The sequence below is a fragment of the Athene noctua genome, chromosome 23 (genome assembly GCF_965140245.1).
Source record: "Athene noctua chromosome 23, bAthNoc1.hap1.1, whole genome shotgun sequence".
Taxonomy (NCBI): domain Eukaryota; kingdom Metazoa; phylum Chordata; class Aves; order Strigiformes; family Strigidae; genus Athene; species Athene noctua.
In genome coordinates, this window is record NC_134059.1 from 1449387 (window position 1) to 1470372 (window position 20986).

A 20986-nucleotide genomic window follows, 5' to 3' on the forward strand; every position below is an offset into this window, starting at 1 on the left:
GGTTTGATGGGTCTTGGTTGAGGCCCCAAACATTTCCTCCTTCCCTCCAGTACCTTTTTGAACCTTGAATTGAATTCAGCATTTTTGAGGACCAGCCCGTTCATCATTTAAATGAGAAAATACAGGTACAGACTTCTTTGAAACTGAAGTTACTACATCCCTCTGCTCAGGTGGGAGTTGCATTTTAGCTGCTTTTATGGTCCCTGAAATATTAGATGGAAGGAAGTCAATGAAAAGGAATTGGATTGACTTTCTCCTCTGCTGCTGTATGCAGCTGCCAGGTGATAGCATGAGTCAATCCTCAGCAGAACCAATGTAATCTGGTGGTTTCAAAGCGAATGCAAGCAGTGGATTCAAAAAGTAATGTAGAACAGTTACTGTAGTACCGGTGTTTCATCAATGTGCATAACAGGGTGAACTAACTTGTTTGTTTAAAGTTTAATTTATTGTTGGTAGGCTACCTGTGAGATTCTTGGGAAAGCGCAGATAAAATTCCTGTAAATCCATGATCTCTTTGGGTTTTTTGGTTTCTTTTGTTTAAATTGTTTGTTCTTTTGTTGAGCACACCTTTGTGTGTGGTAATTCAGCATAGCAACAGACATTTATCTTGAATTATCCTGTTGAAAGGTGTGTAATACAGGTACAGTGGAATTTAAATATAAAGCCAAAGGAAGCAAAGGAGTTCAATCTCTTGTTGTGTAATTAAAACACAACCTGCCTAGAGAGCCCAAAGGTCAGACTGAACGTATTATGCAATAAATTTATGCGCTCACAAATGTGAGCGGACTTAGAGTATTAAAAACTGAAGCCTACTGTCACTTCCTTGGTTATTTCTCCTGTCTTCCAGAGGGTGAAGTCAAATAAGGTTGTATTAAGAACTACTTAAAACTGTGTCTGCTAATTATGGATGCTTCAGCTTTTGTGTTCGTTCAGCTCATACCTGAGGTTGAGTTTTTGGAACCTCTGCTCTTTGGTAGCTGTGATGGTTCAGCTCTGTTGGCTTCCCAGGGATGCAGGACGTGCCTTGGGTAGAGCAGGGGAGGGTCCTGCTTGGATGGGCTGCGTGGTCTGGTTCTTCCTTTGTTGGTCTTACAGCTTCTCACCAATAAATAGGAGAGAGGTGAATTTGTTCACTTTGGATTGTTCAAGGTACGCATTAGAGAACCTTGAGCATATTGACATGGGAACTGGAAGAGACTTGAGGAGGCCTTGCATTCATTTTTGTTGCTCTGGATACAGAGGAGGACTTGGCACCCCTGTGCCAGGGCTCTGGGAAGGGGAATAGCCCAGCAGAGAGGAGCCCGGCCCAACCCTTCTGGCCTCTACAGCAGGGCAGTCCCGGGAGTCTGCTGGACCGAACAGCCCTTCAGAGTGGGGGCAGTGCTGTCTGGTCGGTCTCTCTCAAGCCTCGGAAGCGCGCTCTAAAATCTCGGAAGAGTCCGTTATCCGAGGAGGCTGTTGCGGGGGTTGGTCTTGGAGGAGACCTCCAGGGCTGGGCTCTGCTGGAGCCTGTGCCTTGGTGGTGCTACGCCGTTCGGTGCTGAGCTGCTCTGTCTGCTGTAGACGTCCCTTGTTTCTGACGGGAATCCTCCGGAGGCCGTAAGATGTTGCTTTTACATAATCTGATGGGCATTTACCTGGCAAAATGTTGGGCATGATTCAATGAGACAGCATTTTGTGCAGCAAACGATTGGGCAGGTCTTTGTAAATGAAGCTGTAATGATTTGGCTGTCAAGGGACTTATATGCATCTGTATTGCTTTTATTTCAGATTACTGAAAACCTACGACAGACTGAAGGACAAACACTTGACTAAGTATGTCAGCAATACCTGGATAAGACAACATCATCAGAGATCAGGACTGGTGAGATTGAAAAATTTCCTTTTCTGAGAAAAAAAGAAAAGAATGAATTGTTTCTCTTAATATTGCACAAGTCAAATCACTGATAGTCCTGTTGTTCATTTCTTAGAAGTATGCGTTGTCATTGGTAAGAATTTGACCAGCCAAACACATGCAATTCTGCTGTGCTAGATCAAAGCCACACGATCCCAAAGTTCTCCCCTACACCATATCCCGCAGCAGCATTGATTCTCTTAGGTTACTGTTTCTCTTAGGTTTTTAAAATGTGACATCTAAGCATCTTTGACTCTAATAGCTGTTTAAATAGGTTCAGTGTTATTTTTTTAAAAGACTTCAATGGAAAACTGAAGGATTTGGTCAAGGTGAATGTGCTGGACATTTTGAAAAATACTTATGCACTCCTGGGTGTGACTCTGCTTAGCACAGGCAGATGCAACCCCTACGCAGTAGGAAGGCAAGTATTTAATTGCCCTCCGCTGACTTGGGCAGCGGCCCCTGAAGAGCAAGGCTGAGCCCACAGCTTTTAGGAAATGTGACTGGGGCTCTCCTGCCCTCTTCAGTTGGCTGATGGGGTCCCCGGGGTCAAAGAAACGACAATTCTGTGCTCGGAAGGTGAGTTCCAGCACCGTGGCAGAAGCAGCGGTGGTAACTGACTGGGAAGAGAAAGTAGCCTTTCTGGGGAATTGGGCTCTGTTTAAAAACACACCCTGTCCTGTCTTGTCCTTCTTAGTTACATTCTATTTGTTTATGGCAGATCTCGAAGAGTGGAAGAATCCTACCTGAGAAGGAATGCCAGCTGAATACTATAGAGGAGGAACACCTGAGATACACACGGGAGGGCCTGGCTGGCACCGTGTTTCGTAAGGCCCTTGGCATAGAGGTATGCATTGACCAGGACACAGGAACCTGGCTGCAATTAGCAGAGTAATTTAATCCTCAGCTCACACGTTCAGTGAATTTGGCTGAGTAGCTAATCTGAAAGAAAAGAAGAAAGACAGATGACTGAGCAAGGGAGGATGAGAGACAGAGCTGTCTGTCTGCAGAAGGGTTGTCAGCCCAGTGTGGGGCTTTTGAAAAGAAAAGGGAGGGAGGGGCAGCAGCCAGAGCAAGGAAGTGTCAGATGCACTCAGATTTAAGAGACCTTCAGCCAAGCCAAGAATCAGGAGATACGGAGAAACAGGCAGATGATTGAATTTAGGAGGATCAGCAGCTGGAGAGGACTGCAGGGAAATGAGTCAGAGGTGGGAACAAGTCTTGTCCCTTGTCTCTCTCCTTCTCCCCGTGATTTCCTTTCCTTCCTTAACCAGGCGTCCCAGTGTCACAGCTGTCCAGTGAAAGACAGCTGGCAGGCAAGCTCAGACATTGCTGTTAGAGCTGGCAGGCCGACGTTGATGTGCTTCTTTCCCACAATTTAGTACCTCAGAGACATAAATTTCTCTTCTTTTAGGCGGGACCATCCAGAAGACCGGTGGGAAATGCCAGCTTTATGCACTCCCCTCACCCACCACCCGGTCCAAGAAATCATCGTGGGCTCTTCCCTCCCCTTGGCAGAGAAGCAACTGGTCGCTCCCAACAACAGGTGAGTTTTAGCAGCCACCCCGAAGGCGCTGGCGTGAGCACACAGAGCGCAGGCGTGCACGTAGGCCTGTGAGGTCTGACTGCCCCATCCTCCATCCCCTGGGGCCGACCTCCTGTTTGCAGGGTTGTCTCATTAGAGAGAAGTCTGCAGAAGCCGATGCTGCAGGAATGGCACATCAGAACGTGGAAAAAAAAAAAATGTTTGTGATAAACCTGCTTTAATCCTTCCCTTTTCTCTGCCTTGTCGCCCAAAGCTAGGCCGGTGTCAGTACGTTAAGTATTGTTAATGGGTGCTGCGGCTGTAGGTGCGTTCACACGCATTCTAAAATCCTGAGAGCAATGGAGGTCTTTTAGAAAACAGAGGTGAAGGGGTGAAGAAAGATGAAAGCTCATGCAGAAGGCTGTGCTTTGGAGCTCTGGCTCAGAAACCTCTTCCTCTCTGTTAACAGGCAGAGAAGGAATGTTAATATACTCTTGAAATATAAGGATACTAACGTCTAAGGTCAAAGGCCAAATATATGGTTCAGTTTTCACCGGTTCTCGATTTCAGTGATGATCATGGGTGCAGACTGCAGTGAGATTTTCAGTCCTGAATAACCTCCTCTCCAGAAAGAGGACACTTGGGCCTGTAGTTGTGTGTGGTGGTGGACATCGTCACATCAACACTGATCCAAGGAGTCTGCCTGTTCTAAGGCAGCAAGTTAACTCGGATAAACAGGTTTTTAACTTGGTATTCTGAGGGGTATACAAAGAAAAGCTGAACTAAAAAAGTCACAAAAATGCAGAGTATTGCACAAAAATAGGCCTGCTTTGGTGGTGCGTTCTCTCAGTGTGCGTGTGCTGAAGGCACCAAAAGGCAGCACGTGGCTGCGTTCCTGTGAGTGTCTGTGAGCTCACGTGTTTGCTTCAAGGCTGCACTGTGAAGAGACAGTAGCAAAACCTGGATTTATGGTCAAGAGTTATTCTGGATGCTCCAGTATTTGGATGCTTAATGAAAGATGCCTAAAGGGGCCTGGCTCTTTGGAGGCAGACTAGAAAATGTAATTTCCTGAAGGTACCTGAGAATCACTCATCACTTCCAAATATCTCAATCGGTGCTGGTTTTTTTTTTTCCCCCTCATGATGCTGTTCTGCACTGGAAACTATACGCTGAGATTTTGTAGCTGTTTTCTCTATTCTGTTCTAGACTTCCAGGCGACCACATGCAGCTCCAGGGGATCTGCAGCACTCACTCCATTTCCCACCACTTCCCATCTGTGCTGCAGTGGGGGCTGTAAATACTTCAACATCTAAAAAGAAGTGCCTGGCACCTCAACTCAGTCTACAGCCTGCCAGCAGGGTGAGGCCATATTTCATTCTGAAAATAATGTCATTTTAGGGACAGCTTTATAATACTGCTTTAGTACTGTAGTTCCCAGACCTGGTTAGTGCAGGCAACATGCCTTCCAAATGGTGATCAGCTTTTATTTAAACTCTCCTTGTTAACCTCCCCTTAATTTTCAAGACATTGACTTACTGGTCTAATGCCCAGTTCTTGATCACAGTGAGGAAAAATGTGGTGGCTTATCTTTTATAGTATAAAACCTCTGCATGCATAATTTTCTCCCTCCACATAGACTATCTGTTATGTCGAGAGGGAGGCAGCCACCTGGTTAACACCAAGAACTCAGGAATATTTCCACAGAGCCTTACAAGTTTTCACCTTCATCTACAGCTGCAAAGTAACAAAAAACCTCCTTTATTTTTTCTTGTTACCATTCCTCCTGCTAAGTCACACTGGCAGGTTCAGAGAATGAGAGCTTTTTGGAGTAGCCAGACATGATCTTGATACATACACAGTTACTTTCAGGTGAGATTTGGACTTTTTTTCTAGGAAAACATGGTGTAATTGGTTTTGTGTTAGGAGTTCCATGGGGCTGGAGGATTTCGGAATGGGGCTGTGACCGCTGCCTGGCAGACACTGGACGAATAGCTCCCTCCTGCATTTGCTCTTACTGTGATGGGCACCATCCTTTCTCCAAGAATTTGCCGGCACTTTCTGCTTCATGCTCCCTGCTGACAAAACAGCCGGATCAGTCACAGGTTATGCAGACATGACGCAGAGCTCAGACCCAGAGCACACGATGTTTGTGGAATTTATTCTCTAGAGTTGCCTTTTGCTTTTCAGGGCCCTGGGCCTCTGTTTGCATTTCATCTGAAGGAGGACTAGACCTCCACTACAAATGGGAGAGAAGCGTTTTGAACCACATCTTGTGTAACTGATGCCAAATGACGTTACTATTGGGAGACCTTGGCTGCTTTGGAACTTGCTTGCCAGCGGAGGGAGCGCAGCAGTGCCATGGGGTTCTGTCTGCTGGGGATCAGAACTCTGCGCTACAAGCAGTACCCGGCTCACAGTGCTGTATATAGCTATGGGGGTGACGCTCCCAAGCAATCTGCCTGTTGCTTTGCAAATTAAAAGAAAGGGTTTTAGCACAGAAATCTTTTCCTGAACAAAATTGCAAGCACTCAGTTATGGAACTGTTCTAGAAGCATGTGTCTTACGAGGTGTAAAGAGCCATCAAACCATGGTTGGTTCAATACGCTCGGTCGCTGGTTTTGCATAACCTATTTAACCTGGTTACATGTTTTCACAGGAGGAAAGGAGCGAAGTAAAAGGTCCAAATGCGGTAAAATACATGACCAGTTTATCTCCCGTCGTTAACACCGGCCTGATACCGGCACCACCTCCACCCCAGCAAAAACGTGGAAACACAGTGAGAAGTGAGGTAACCAGAGGGAGAAAATTGTGTCCCGTCAGTGTGCCCACTGAGGCAGAGCACCCTCCGAGGAAGGTAAGTTAGCTCTGTCTACATCTCTGTTTATGTACAGGTATATAATCTTCCTTGTTGGTGTATTTGCCTAATGCTGAAAGATGTGTCGACCTAGTTTGCATAAAGATTCACTGAATTTTTGAAAGAAATAAAATTCCTAACTATTAAAATCTGTAACTGCCACCCATCTCCGTATATACTAAAACATTTGGTGTTTTTCATCAGCTGGGGGAAAAAAGGTGCTTGAACAGAAAAACCATGGGATCTCTTACTTAACACCTTCTGGTGTAGTCAGTCTGATCCTGTCTCTGACCATGTCTGAAATGCCTTGAGCGTACGAACCTTCATCTGTTACACTAGACCTCCAGCCAGTTTTAACTCCTGTGAAGGAAATGGTAGGAACCCTGGATTAGGAGGCACGATATGGGTCATGGTCCCTGCAATTTTGGGCAATTCGATGCAGTGGATTTTCAGTTTGAAATCTTTTCCTGCCCTTCTGCATATTACAAATCAGTTCCCAATTTAAGCAGCTCAAGGCCTGTCTTAAAAGACTGGCAGCCTCAAGTGTACGGCACACATACATGCTCTTTGTGTTCACCTTCTGTTAGAGTTGGAAGCTGACTGCATTTTTTGTGTATTTCCTGCTACAGAATTCTGGAGTCGTCTCCAGGTCCCTGGTACGCAGCGGCGCGCGTGTCACCGTGGCCTTGGTGGGGAAAAATCTCTGTTTACCTGGCAAGGCTGCTGGGGACAGGCAGCACTGTGGAGGGGAGAACCTGTGTATGTACAAAGGCAGACTACTGGAAGGAGGTAAGGGTGCAGAGTCAAAGAATTCATATCGATTCTGGCAACGTCTTTTTTTCTTTTGGCTAAAATGTTGGTGTGGCATCAAAATGACTTCAGCTGAGCTCAGTCAAGATACATGGATCCAGGGATTTTTATACCATCTTTTATACCATCTGCCTCCAGACTAAATGTGGATCTACTGTTTCATGATTGTAAGTGAGGTTAGAATGACTTCTGCAAATTATGGTAGAAGGAACTTAGAGAACTAATTTAACAAAATACTGTAGCTTAGGTGAATTTCATATAGAGACGTGTGGTTAATAAAGTAGTAGTAGTAGTAGTAGTGGTAGCAAACTGTCCTTAAATGGGGGTTGTCTCTTTCTGACTTGCTCCATCACATCATGTTGCTTATTACTCCAGAAGGAAAAGTGCATAATGGGAGCCCAATTCCCATCTCTCTGACGTGAGTGCAATCCCATAGCACCAGTAAAAGGTGAATTGTGTTCTGGGATCCTGGGAAGAGGCGATGGCTGGGAGATTGTCACTTGTGAGGAGGAGTGATTCCACCGATGACACCCCTCATTCCAGCTCACAGACCCCCTGTGCTGGCGTTTTCAGCGGGCGTGGGAAGATGGTGCAGAGCTCCCTGCGCTCCCGCCCGTCCCCGAGGCTGTGGGAGCACCGCGGCGTGCCCGCGGATCAGCTCATGGGCTGCTGGGCTGGCTCCCCGCTGTGTCCTCTGTGCCTGCCCCTCTTGTCCCCAGCCCTGCTCACAGGCCTGCGGGAGTGACCAGTGTAAAGGGGGTACAACCCCGTCCCCCCGGCATGGAGGGGGGTGGCCGCCTCGGTGCCCTCCCGCCTGGATGCCAAGCGGTGCCCTTGCAGAGCAGCCTGGAACGGCTCCAGAAGCAGCATCTTTCCGGTGCCCGGTGTTGCCTGAGCCCAGCCGCGTCCGTGCGGGCCCAGAGCCGCTGGTGCTGAGCTGTGCTCATCTGGAGCCTCGGCTGCCCCTGCCAGGGGTGTCCCACTGCGGGGGCTCTGACGTGCTGCTGCCCTGCACCCGGTGGGCACGTGCCAGGAATCCTAAACCTCCTGTGCACGATGCCCACTCCTGTAAGGCAAGGGCGGAGTTAAGTTTGTGGAGATGGGAGGCTCTGCTCTCTGTTCTGCTGTGGCTGTGAGTGCCCAAACGGAGTGGCTTGTCACAGGGGTGCCCAGCTTGGCACTCTGGGGTTGGAGAGAGACGGGGCTGTTGTGTAGGGAGGAGGTGGGGTATTACCCCACAGAAAAAAAAAATCTCCTTATTCCCTTAATTCTCATTGTCTGGGTAACTGTTTATCTGCCTAATTGGTTCTGCATCAGATACGCGTTATTTCTGTCCCTGGCATCTGTCACTTCAGTGTTTTAAAAGCACCGATCGAAAGAAAAAGAGGCGGGCAATAAAATCTGAAAGGTGAGAAGTGATGGCCATGAGGGACAGCTGGTGTGTCAGCGGTGGCAGCTCTCCTGCACCGTTTGGGTTTGTTGCCTCTCTGCTGCGCGCGCAGTGAGCTGGTGGTGGCAGTGGAATTACTGAATGTCACGGGGAAATCACTGACATCACCGTGCGCTGGTGCCTGGGGTTCCAACCGCGGCAGCTCGGCTGGGCAGGGGAGGATTCTTTAATGCGTACGCGTGGGGCCAGTCTGTACTACAGATGTGAGCAGAGCTGTCTGTGAGCTACTACAGCTTGTCAGGCTCGTGGCCTGGGACGGAATCCAGACCATGTTGGTGTGGAAATGGTAAATCTGTTGTAAGCCTCATTTGTATGAGGATTTCACGTGGGAGCTGAAGGAGGTACGGGAGCAGTGCGGTGGCAGAGTGTTCCTGCGCAGCACCCTTTGCCTGTATTGATTTAATTCATTCAGTTTGTAAGCCACTGCTTTGCTGATTAGCCATGTCAATCCACATTTATCTTACTTGGTGCTGCAATAGATTATCTTTCTCCAGTTTTCTCTGTTGCTGGCATTTTTTCTTCATGGCAACAGTTTTTTCTCCTGTAACAAGAGACTGTGTGGCATTTTCTTTCTGAGTTTGCCCAGTTCTCAGTTTTTCTAGTCCTTTCAGCGGCTGAGGGTTTTGTTTGTTGTTTTTAATGTGTTGACCACACTTGATGCATCATTCAGTAGCTTTAGTGCTTTTTGCTATGCTGTTTATGAAGAATACGATGCTTTTTTATGATAATGTGCTGTTACTCTTCCATCTGTGGTCCTAGATTCTCTCATGGCATTAAAAAGACAGAGCAAATGTACAGGCAAAAGGAGACTGATGAAGTTAACCTCTGCCTGCTTAAAAAGAACTTTATTAGTTGTGAATTCCGTCTCACAGTATGATTCTTGTATTTTAGAGTACGATGATGATATTGAAGCAGAAGAGAGACAGATTGACGATCAAATGAGTGGAACATCAGAGTCACCCTCAGGTGATGAAAAACCTGACTTGGACACTGAAAAGGAGAGTGAAACCTTATCAGAGAAGGCATTGGAGGTCTCTGACAGTGAGAAGGATGAAGATGATAAATACTCTGACAGTGACTTCTGGGACGATGAACAAGGTTAGATTTTTTCATACTGAGGCTTAAAGAAGTTGACCTGATGACTGTTTTATATTTTTTATGCACGTTTTACATTTTGCGCGTGCCCGGTACATGTTAAGGGGAAAACACATGAAAAAGCATGCAATTCCTACTGAATTGGGAAAAGATAGCTGTTTTATCTGTTATTAATTCAACCATCCTCACTGAAATGCAGCAAAACCCACAGGCAGTGTAAGGGTGTGCCAGCTCACAGCAGACTTTGCTGAAGTGCACCGGTGCAGAAGTGGAGCTGGAGCCAGTCGGCAAATTAGCTCTAAATACTTGGGCAGATCAGCACTTAATGTCAGCGGTCACTGACGTCCGAGACCACTCACACCTTCGGAGGATAGGTGCTTTCACCTGAGAAGCCCCCGGCACACCCAGCGTGCCTCCTGGTGGTTTAGCAGTGCTGTCTTTAATGGCCCCGAGCAGCCAGAACCTCGGCGGTGTCCCCTGCCGCACTGCTGGCCCGTGCTGGCCGAGGGAGGAGATGCCGTCAGCTCGGCTCTCCCTGCTGCCTGCCTGGGATTATCTTCATCAGTAATCCCATGGAAAACTCGCAGGCAAGTTCTCATTTCTTAGATGAACAGCAGCATTCCATTCACCACGTCGTTGCCTCTTCCTTGGGGCAGTGTTTTAGTTCTTCTTAACTTTTCTCCTCTATGGCTTTGTGAGATCCTGAGCTGACTTCTGTGCCTCTTGCTTGTCATAATGTACCAGGATTTCTCCATTTCCTGCTCTTTCAAAATCAGTTACTTTACATTCCTTACATTTGACAGTCCTAATGTGCAAACCATTTCTCGAGTTAAACGGAAACTTTCACATTTGGATTTCTAGGTGAATTAAGCAATGGCAATATTAAGCAATACAGCTCTTTGTGAAAAGGTTGCAGCTGCAAGGAAGATCCAGTCTTTTTACAGAAAGTATAAATTCCACCAGAAATTCCAATTAGGTTTGAAACTTCCTTGCTTATAAAATCATTGCAGTGATCAAAAAGAATCTTAACTTTTGTTCTCTCGTGATAATGAGAAATAGCTTGTGATTCAGGAATAATCAGTACAATTTTCTGCTTGTTAGTGCATGGCATTATGAACTTCCCTGTGACTTTACTCAGCTGCCTCTCAAGCTCTAGAAGTGTGTGATGATCATTCTTTCTCTTTCCTATTTGTTGATTTTTGATATTTTCCCCTTTGAAATGAAATCTTACTACTTTTTTCCCCACCACTGAACAGAAGAGGTGGAGAGAAGGGATAAAAAAGATGTGGGTTTCTCCCAACGGAGTAGTAATAATAAATTCATGAAACATAAGAATTCATTGGTAATTTTGAGGGCAAGAAGAGCTTTCTGCTTGAATGAAGGACTCCCTGAAAGTAGTATAGGTGGAAATATTCCAAGCAGCGTTAGTAGCAACTACTAGTTCCATTTTTTTAGGAGACCGGTAAAGTGCCTAATAGCTCTCCACAGTGGAAGATGTTTCTGGATATTCATTATTTTAAAAGTTTTTCTTTAATTCAACACCATTTTTTTAGCTATGCGTTTAGCTATGCGTTTTTGCACATCCTTAAGCAGGTCTTTTCCATTCTTTCTATTTACAAATTCTCCAAGACAACATGACCCCATTTCACTGTTGTTGGCTTCAGCTTTCATCTGCGTGTGTCCTGAAATTCCACATGCTCTGTACATTTATTGTGCTTTGAGGTCATCTGCCGAGCCTTGGGCCTGTAATTTTTTCAAAGAAATACTCGCTTAAGCTTAAGTATGTGTCTTAGTGTTGGTAGACCAAGATTTTGGATAGCAAGCTTTTGGGCATGGATGCTACGTTTCTGTGTTTCAGCAATCAGTACACTAATCCTCTTGTAAGCTATGAGTGCTGCTTTGGCAGAAATAACGCGCTAATAGCAATGGGATCTGGATCTTTATGAGTGCGTGTTGTGGACAGATTTTGTCTCATCTTAGTTCAGCATATGATGACGCTTGTTCAAGAGTGTCTGAACCCGTTGGGCCCCTTGGGTCAGTTCAGCCAGCATACAGAGTCCAGAATAAAATCCAGATAACTGAGGTGCCACAGATGTGACTTTTGCATACAATATTATGAGTCGGACATAAATAAAGAGCGTGTAAGAGGGACCTTGGCATTCAAATCCCTGTGGACCATAAGCCTGTGAATGAACTGGGGAGAATCGCTGACGGTTCCCCTGGTGCAGTGTGTAATCTGCACGTTGGAGTGGTTCTGTCTGTTTGTACTCTCGTCAGTGTCTGGGAGCGGTGGTGTTTTCTGGGACTGTGAACACACCTCCTGTCACAACAGAGGCGCGAGTCCGGGGCAGGCTGGAGGTGCCAGAGTCATTGCCAGGTGGTGGCTGCCCAGTCATTTGTGCCTCACGCCTTTTGCTTTTTAATGGCTTCTCTTTCCGGCTTCCTCTTTTGTAACTTTGTGATAGTTCTTGAAGATTGCAGTCCAGTCCAGGTGGAAACAGCAACGGCACCTGGATGTGGTCGTCACGTGTATTCTGAACCTGATGACTCCTGTCCAGATGTGGAAGAAGAGGTCCTAGAAAGTGGGGAGTATGATGCCAGTGAAGGTGAGGTTGGCTGTTGAGCAGGGATGAGATCTGATTCATCTGAAGTCTTTTTATAGAAGTGCTTGCCCTTTCCCTTTCCTTGCTAGTCTATCAAACCCTATGTCTGCTCTTTTCTCTCCTAACTTGTACAAAATTGGGTGGTGACTAGCTGGCTTCTGCAGTCATGTGTAGTTAACCTGTATTACAGTAAACAACTGCTTTGTTGGCAGCTGTAATGGTCCTAGGAAAAGAATCCAGGCCATGAAAAACTGGGTGCCAGTCAAGAAAAGAGCTGTGGAAAGCAGGAGTCTAGCGAGTTTCCCTTTGCTTCCAGGTAGCGCAGGGGCTCCTGGGGAGGTGAATGTCCAGGACAGGCAGAGTGGGACTGACAGATGGAGGGCAGCTGAGCTGCAGCCTCCATCTCCGTGCTGCGCCCCGTTTGTCTCCCAAGCTCATCTCCCGGTGAGCAGTTGGCCTAATTGGCAGTGAGGAACCTTCAGCTTGGTCTTGGTTCCCTCCAAGAACGTTTCTGGTCCCTGCAGCCTGAGCCATTCATTGCTGGGAGCGTGGTCTGCCCGACAGAAGAGCCTTGCCTGTCACCCGGGGGGTGTTCCAGCCAGCCATCCTGCCGCGGCCATCAGCCGTACCGGAAGGTCACCTTAAGCTTCCACTCCCCAGCGGCAGTGAGTCTGAAAAGCGAAGAAACCCACAGGTTAAAACTGACTTCAGTCTGCACTGCTGCTCTTCCATTTCCTTCTGCCATCCTCTAAGGCTCTAAGAGCTGGCAGGAACAGGCCAACTCTACTGTTTTTAAATTGCAAGTTGCGCACGGTCTTGTACGTTGACACATTAATCCTGGGTGTTGCAAGTTTGTTTTTCTGGTCAGCTGGGAGCCTTTTGACCTCCTTCCTCTATGTAGCCTAAGAGCACAGTCTTGTAAGGTGAGTTGTCTTTCATCTGGAGAGTGTATGCAGGAGGCTGGAGGTTCCTTCTTGTCTCTGGTCTGTCAGCAATTGTCTTTTTCCTCAGTAATTCTTTGTCAGGTGAAACTCCTTCTGCCTCAGTCCCATCAGCTGACTGCAGACAAGAGTCGGTACCATTTAGTTTCAAAGCCTGGTGGTCTTCATGTGTTGGTCTTCACACGGATCCGTGTTTCTGATGCAGAGAGCAGGGTAGCGAAGATGTAGTTCCTGGGCAGCCCGACTTCTGTGGCAGTTGTCCCTCTGGATCGGGGTTGAAACCTGTTTGCTTCCCGGGGGGCAGGTGGTCTTTGGAAAGACCCGAATCTCCTAGTTGTTACCTTCTCAGGTTCCACGGTGCCTCATCTGGAATACTTTAATGCTGAAACAACCTCACGGTTGCTGTTATCATTCTGCCCAAGGCAAGACCTCACTTTACAGAAGGGAATACGTTGTAATCAGCAGCCAGAGTAAATAAACTGCTCTTTCTGCTAACGAAGCAGGTAAACAGGCAGACTATGCCATGCACCACACAGCATTTGGTTTCTTTCAGGCAAAGTGAACAAAGCATCTATTTTGCAGGGACCAGCAAAATCCATTACATTAGACTCAGTCCGGTATAAGCAGCTGGACAGTTTGGACACTGTACTTTTGTGGAGAGAGGAATATTTACTCTGAGCTGGGATGACAGTTTGGGATGTTTTCATTTTGTACCAAAACTTCCCTTAGAAAGTTTTAAAATGATTTCATGTTACTGATGTTGGTAGTAGACCTGAGCTCTCCCAGATTCAGGAGGTAGGGTTTTCAGTGTGAGTGGTGTAAAAGTATGGTAGTGATTGATAACTGCCTTTTTATATCTATGTAGATATATATATATATAATATGTATAAAAGAAGAAAAAATTTAAAATATAAGGTACAGAAAGCTAGTAGTGAACATAAGCAACAAACCTGGTGCAAGATGCGTCTTGGACGAAGGCATGATTTCTTGTATTGCAAAATGTAGAGTTTTTAATTATAATTTTGAAGTGTGGTCCAGTGTTTAGCGATGTGGGGTCTGGTGGGAGGAAGCAACCTGCTGAGCTCTCTCCTCTCCTTCCCCATCCTCCCTTCTCTTTCTGGAAACTGTCTTCCCAGCCTGTCCTGCCTGCTCCTGGTTCCTGCACTGTCTGCAGCCACCTGGGCTCCTTGTGCACCTTCCAGTTCCCTCTGCGGAGACCTGGGAGCGAGTCGGGCCCGGCTCTGAGGGGCAGGAAGGGAGGGGTGGGCGCGGGGAGCAGCGGGGCCAGGGGGAGGGTTGTGGCAAGCCGGACACGAGCTCCACTCGGCTGGCAGAGATGGGCCAGGCAAATAGCGTCCTCGAGGCCTGGAGCCTTCTCTGTCTGCCGTCCAGAAAGGGGCTCTGGTTGCACAGTGGGTTGCGCCAGCAAGCAGCAGAAAGCAGTAACTGTGGGGTGCAGCAGCAGTGCAGGAGGGTAAAACAAGTCAAAAGGAGTGGGAGATGATTTGGGGCAAGACAGCCTTTACACAGTTTGGGAAAGGTAGCTTGGGAAAGACGTTGCTCTTGTTCCTTGTGGTGGCACAAAACTTCTCTTTTCTTCAAGAACCGGAACCTGCCGTGTTTGTACAGAGCACTGGTGCAGCAGCACAGGCTGCCGGGGGGGCTGCCTCGGGACAGACCCCACAGCACAGAATTCAGTGAGGGCACTGCCGTGAAATTCCCAGCGGGCAGGAATCGACCTTGTGTTATTCCCCTGATGTAATTACAGAATCCATGGGAAGCAATTACACAAAGAGCTGAGTATTCTTTTTCCTGTGTGTGCGTATTTTACGTGAGCAATTTCCCACCTATTTCTTAACTTTTGAACATTACTGCCAAGCTTATAGCTACTTCGTAGACACACCTGGGCTCCCTGCTAGGCAGGTGAGGGAAGGAGGGAGAGTACAGAGGGCAGGCAGAGCTGTCAGAGTTGAAAGATGGTCGGGCATCGGCATTTTGGCTTAAATTGGTTATGCCAGATGCCCGAAGAGCAGCACTAGAAACGTAGTCAGAGCAAAGGTGCATGATGAGAAGCAGCAGAGCCAGTTGTCGTCTTGTCACCATGCCGATGTCCCCTCATTGCTTGGGAGAGATAGCATCTTTAACAATAGCCCTGTAAACAGCCTTAACACTAACACAATTCTCAGTAAAACTGTTGTTTTGTTTATATTTAATAGCACCAGACGGAACTTTTGTGGCAGAAGGAAGAAGAACACTTGATGTGCAGGAAGCATCAGAAAAAGCGGGACGAGAAAGGACGATGCTAGGGGAGACAAAAGCAATTGAGGAGGCACATTTTGTTGAAGAGGAAGAAGTTTTCACCAAAGAGGCAGGAGAAGAAGCGGAACGGTTGGGAGACTTGCTGCCCGAGGACGAAGCAGTGGCTGTGCTGCAGGCAGAGGGTCAGCCTGTGGTAGAGGAATCTGCACCTGAAGAGAGTGCCATGGCAGAGGGAGATCCCAAAGGACAGGGGATAGGGAAAGGAAGGGCCTTTGGCATTGAGATGACACCTGGGGAACAGGGAGTTCTGGTGGAGGGGATGGAGAGCGAGGCAGAGCTCAAGGAGCGGGGAACTGGGGAAGAGGAGGTGCCAGGAGCAGGGGAATTGCTTGACGAGGAGGAAAGCAGAATGCAGCCCGAGGGACGGGGTGGGGCTGAGGAATGGTCTGAGAGTGATGAGGAGGAATCAGAAGAAGAGGAGTCTGACGGAGAGGAGGACATGGAGGAGGGAGATACTTCAGGGGAGGACGACATGGCAAGTGATATGTCTGAGGGGGAGGAGGACGGGGATGCGGGAGAATTTGAAGGGACAGATGTGAGGAGTCCTTTTTCTGAAGAAGAGGAGGAGATGGACGAGGTAGGATTTGAAGGGGAAGATGTGCTTGGTGCTCTGTTTGGGGGAGAGGAGGACGGGGATGAGGGAGAATTTGAAGGGATGGATGTAGCGAGTCCTTTTTAGGAAGAAGAGGAGGACATGGACGAGGGAGGATTGGAAGGGAAAGATGTGTTGGTGCTCTGTCTGAGGGAGAGGAGCACCTGGAGAAGATGTATTTTGCACGGTAGGACGATGCGGGGGTGGCCAGAGCAGAGTCAGGAGGTGGAGGCGAGGCCATGGGTGGAGCAGCGGGGTCAAGGGAGCTTGGCAGGGAGGGATCACTGGGGAGTGGGGAGCAGAGGTGGCCTGGGGCGGGGACGGTTGCTGGGGTTGGAACCGGGGGTCGACAGGGCACAGGGAGGGTGATGGGAGCAGCGGGGGGAGATAGAGCGGGGCCGGGGTGGCAGCTGAGGGAGGGGCTCTAGGGGTCTGGGGGGACGGGGAAGGGTCAACCGATGGAGCTTGCGGGCGAGGGGCCAGCCAGGAGGGGTGTGAGGGGAGGGGCCGAGGACCAGGGCGAGGCGGGGGGCAGCGGGGCACAGCACATCTTTTGTTCCCACGTCCTTTGGAGAGCAGCTGAAGGCAGAAACATCCCTGAGCTCAGAGCCGAGGTGGAGCGGGTCTGCAGGAGCCAAGGAGCTGTGCCCGGGCACCCAGCAACACCTGACAGCTCCTGGGATGGGGCTGTGGGGGCCAGGACAGGCTGCAGGAGGGGACAGAGCAGGCGGGGTGAAAGCTGAGGGGGAGCAGCCAGAACTCTGTGACAACAGGGGAGAGGGGGGGTAGCGCAGGGAGAGCTGCTGAGGACACGAGCAGAGGAAGGACAGTCCCTTCGGAGGCGACCCAGACGCCCTGGGAGCTGCTGTCGGGGCCAGAGGAGCAGCAGCCCCGTGAGGTGAGTCCTGCGTGGGTCGGCCCCTGACCTGCGCCCGGTCGAGTCCCCAGGCTGGTCCCTGCAGGAGCAGCGGGTGCAGCACTTGGTCCCATTCCTTACGCTTCCCTTAAGTATCTGCTGCTGGCCGCTGGCGTAGGGGATGGTAAATCCTTTTGGGTGGCCGCTTCTGCCCCCTTCCCTGTTCCCGAAATCTCCTTGCAAATCCCTTAGTTCTGGTGCTAAGCTGGGGCCCCTCAGCCCCTTGCGGAGCAGCTCCCGCCACCCAGCAGTGCAGCCCCAGGTCAAGGGCAGCACCGGCTCCTCTGCTTGCTCTGGCAGCTGCTCCTAGTAAATCTCTTACAGTGGTGTATCAGTAGCTCGAAGCTTAGCGTGTTTTTTGTAAAGCTAATGTTTTTCTCGTTGGTTTGTAGGATGATAGAAGCCCAGATGCAGTTGTCTGCCCTCAGTGCAGGCCCAGGATGGGGAAGAAACTGTCCTCTAAGCTTCTGCTGCTGCTTCAGTGCTCAGTCCTGCAACATTTACACAAAATGCTGCATATTTGTGCCGGTCGGGAGCAGCTTCTCGGTGTGGAGCAGACAACTGAAATGAGCCAACCCAGGAACCATCACTCCCTCGTGCTCATGAAGACCATAATTGCAAGGATTATTCCACAGCTGTCAGGCTCGCTTTCCTAAAACACAGAAATATTGGACCGGCTGAACCTTCCTTCCTTCCCTGGGCACCACGTGCTTCTGCCGTCTGTTGGGTGTGGGGCTGAGGGGAGATGTGCTGTGTGTGTTTGTGGTGGTGTTGACGTTCGTGTCCATCCATGCCTGTGTGCTGTGTTGTTCTGTCCGTCATCTGCGTCTCGCCTGCTGAGAGCCGGGGCTGTGTCTTCGCTGCAGCGCAGGGCAGCTCAGCAGAGCTGGGGGACGGCCGGTCCCGGGGGCGGCGGTGGCCTTGCCCAGGGGTCTTTAGGCTGGGGGCTGCCTCCACCCCACGCTGCAGGCAAGCGACCCTCGGGCGTGTGCGGGAGGGCTGTGCTCTCCTCGGGGACCCGGGCGTGTCGCTGGCCACACTCCAGGGCCTTCCCGGGACTTGGAAACATTGAGAGCTGTTAAATCCGAACCACTCCAGCTCCCGTTTATAAATGGTTCAAGCCCGGCCTTTTGCTTCTGCTGGGCTCAGGCAGGAGTAGCTCCCCGGGCCCACAGAGTCCGTGCGGGCTCTGCACGAGGGGTGGTCAGAGCAGAGCGGTCCCAGCCCAGTGCTGGCTGCAGATCTCTGCTGCCAGAGCCCCCCCAGCTCTCGCGCAGCCCCGGGGGCTCCCCGAGACCCCGCCAGCCCCCGGCGCCTGGCAGGTGTTGCTGGGTGGCTGCAGGATGCTCTGCCGCGGCACGGCAGGGCCGTCACGGTGTGTGCAGGCTGGGAAACGGGGCTGAAACGAGCGGGATTTGGGGTGGATTTGACACTAAATCACTGAGGATCAGTCTACCTGGGAGAGGACCTTCAATCAAGTAATCGATGTTTGTTCCCTCCTGTGCTAAAGACAGTTGCATTTGTTTTCAGTCTGGAGTTGATCTCTGCTTTCTAACGGAATATTTGTGCTGCTGAAGCCGTGTCACGCAGATCCCCTGCAAAGCAAATGCCTCTGGCTTGTGGGCATGACTGTGCCGAAGCCGCTGGCCAGCGCACGTAGGCGATGCAGTTCAGGGGCCACGGGTGACCAGTGGCGGAGGGGGGAGCACAGGGCTCTCCTTGGCAGGGGGTCCCCGGGAGTGTCAGGATTAAACCTGAAGCTGCGCTTGGGCAGGTCCCGAGCCACACTGCCTCATCTGAGCGGCTTCACTGAGCGCAGAGAGAAGACGCTCGAGGTGGGATGGGTGATTTGCCGGGCGCGGGCCAGAGCTGGAGCCGTCTGCACGGCCTCTCCACGCACGCTCAGACAGTCCTCTCACTCTGCAAACCGGGAGCGGGGTCCCGGCTCCAGCCAGGCTCCGTGCCGTGCCCGGGAGCCGCAGCCCCCCAGGAGCCCCGAGCGGCCCCGTCCCGTGTCCCCGGGGCGGCGGCTGAGCCTCGGCCCTTCCCTCCCAGGGCCCAGGGCTCTTTCCTTGGGGGTAGAAGCACCTTTAGAGAACCCCGGCGCTGGGAGCGGGCTGGAGGGGCGGGTGGGTTGGCAGCGGCAGCAGACAGCTTCACTAGTGCCGCTCGGCCTTGGGGGAGAGAAGGCGAGTGGGGAACCACGAGGCAGCCGATCTGCCGAGGCGCTCGGGCGGCAGGACACCTGGAGCACCGGGCAAGGCCCAGAGGAACGGCACAGTAGTGGTTGGAGGGAACTGGAAAGCTGACAATTCCTTATTTAAAGCACTTATAAATGGCACTTGTGCATAGGAATTTAGCAATTAGGGAATAGAATCCTTGGCTTAGGAACGTGTCGACTCATACAAGTTCTTGCATTGGTCTAAAAATCACACTTTGAATACTCTGGTTTTATAGAGAGAGAGGGAAAAAAAAAAAAAAGATCAAGTTTCCCAAGAACACTCCACGATTTCTGAGCTCATACTGTATTGGTGAAAGAATCTGTTTTCTCTCGTGCTTCCTTCTGACAGCCACATTTACAGGATGGGTACAGGCGGAAACCACCCATACTCCATCCCGAGAGCTCACCCCCCTGCCATACCAGACAGTTTCCCCCCGCTCACGGATTCACCTTTTTCCTCACTTTTTGACACGCTGGCAATGCCACGGGCAGCTGCTTGGCACAGCGCAGCTGCAGGGTGACGAGAGCCCGACTTGTGCCTGGGACACTGCGCTGTTCACGTCTGGCTCCTGTAAGGCAACTGATTTCTAAACTGGTCGGAGGACTGGAACCAGACACGGAATTGAGCTGAATTTGGCAATTTCTGCTTCAGAGCCCTGCTGTGCTACTGGTGGTGTGGCTATCGAAGACGTACCAGCTGTGTGCTTTCAAAACAGGGGCATGCCTGTAGACTGAGCAGGTGGAGTTCTGGTAAGATGCAAACCCATTCAAATGGATGATTTTACGGTTTTGAAAATGCTACTCATGGTAATTTTTGCTCTCCTAACATTGCTAGTTAGTAATTAACTTCAAAGTGAAGAAAGGTAGGTGGCACTTAGGAAAAACAAGATGTGCGCACAAAAAAACAAGGGGGGCGGGGGCTAATATTCCACTGAATATCTGTGAGAAAAGCAAACTGTCCAGCAGTGTTGCAAAACTCATTGTTGGCTCACCACAAAGGCTTTTTTTTGCTCCCTCAACTGTGGGGTATTCTCAGTAGCTTGTCCCTGGATGCTGCTGATGGTGCTGCGGACGCTCGCAGGGCTGAAAGCGCACCCCAGGACATTCAGCACAGGCTAAACAGATGCCTCTTGCCCTGCCGTGGGGAGGCACAGGGGGGCTCGCGGGCGGGGGGCTCGCAGCAGCGTTTTGTGGGCTCGGTGGTAAAAATGGAGTGTGACTGACCCGATTTTCACAGTGAACTGCTTTGTTTTGATGGACACAGTAGTCCTTGGTGAAATGCCACAGCAGAGTCTGGGCAAGCAGATTTCTCAGCAATATTTAAAAACACTCTGAGTAATACTATAACTTGCTCTGAGTAAGTTGCGCAGCAGTTTTCTATAAGCAAGTAAGTAAATAAGTCCCCAGACAAGTCATCATTTCTCTGTATCACCAGAAGCCCAGGGGGTACCAGCGCCCAGGGCCAGCTGGCCCTGGATGGCCCCTCACGAGGGGAACAGGCCATGCCCACAGGAGCCTCAGGGCTCAGGGCAGCCCCGGCACCACGACCCAGGAGTCCTGGTTGCCACATGGTCCCCTGAGCCCGCTGGGACCCTCAGGCAGGGCTCTCACAGCAGCCCCCAGCCCTGTCCAGCCACCCCCCAGCCCAGCAGCTGCAGCTTTGGAGAGTGGACAGCCCCACTGTGTCACCGCAGTCGGGAACAAACCTCTCAACACCAGCGCAGCGTTCAGAAGCAGGCATTCCTTTATTCGGCGCTGGGTGCGTG

At 50.1% G+C, this 20986-nt stretch overlaps 1 protein-coding gene and 1 long non-coding RNA gene across 2 annotated transcripts; both read left to right on the forward strand.

Moving 5' to 3' along the window:
• Positions 1–2625: 2625 nt before the first annotated feature.
• LOC141969715 (uncharacterized) lies at positions 2626–6248 on the forward strand. Its single transcript, XR_012635089.1, has 4 exons — positions 2626–2741; positions 3309–3440; positions 4626–4778; positions 6076–6248. It is a non-coding gene; the product is annotated as an uncharacterized LOC141969715 (long non-coding RNA).
• Positions 6249–6953: 705 nt separating this feature from the next.
• LOC141969733 (uncharacterized) lies at positions 6954–16170 on the forward strand. Its single transcript, XM_074925810.1, has 3 exons — positions 6954–7062; positions 9425–9631; positions 15389–16170. The coding sequence occupies exons 1-3, from the start codon at positions 7035–7037 to the stop codon at positions 16168–16170; spliced, it is 1017 nt and encodes a 338-aa protein (XP_074781911.1). The 5' UTR covers positions 6954–7034.
• Positions 16171–20986: the final 4816 nt, after the last annotated feature.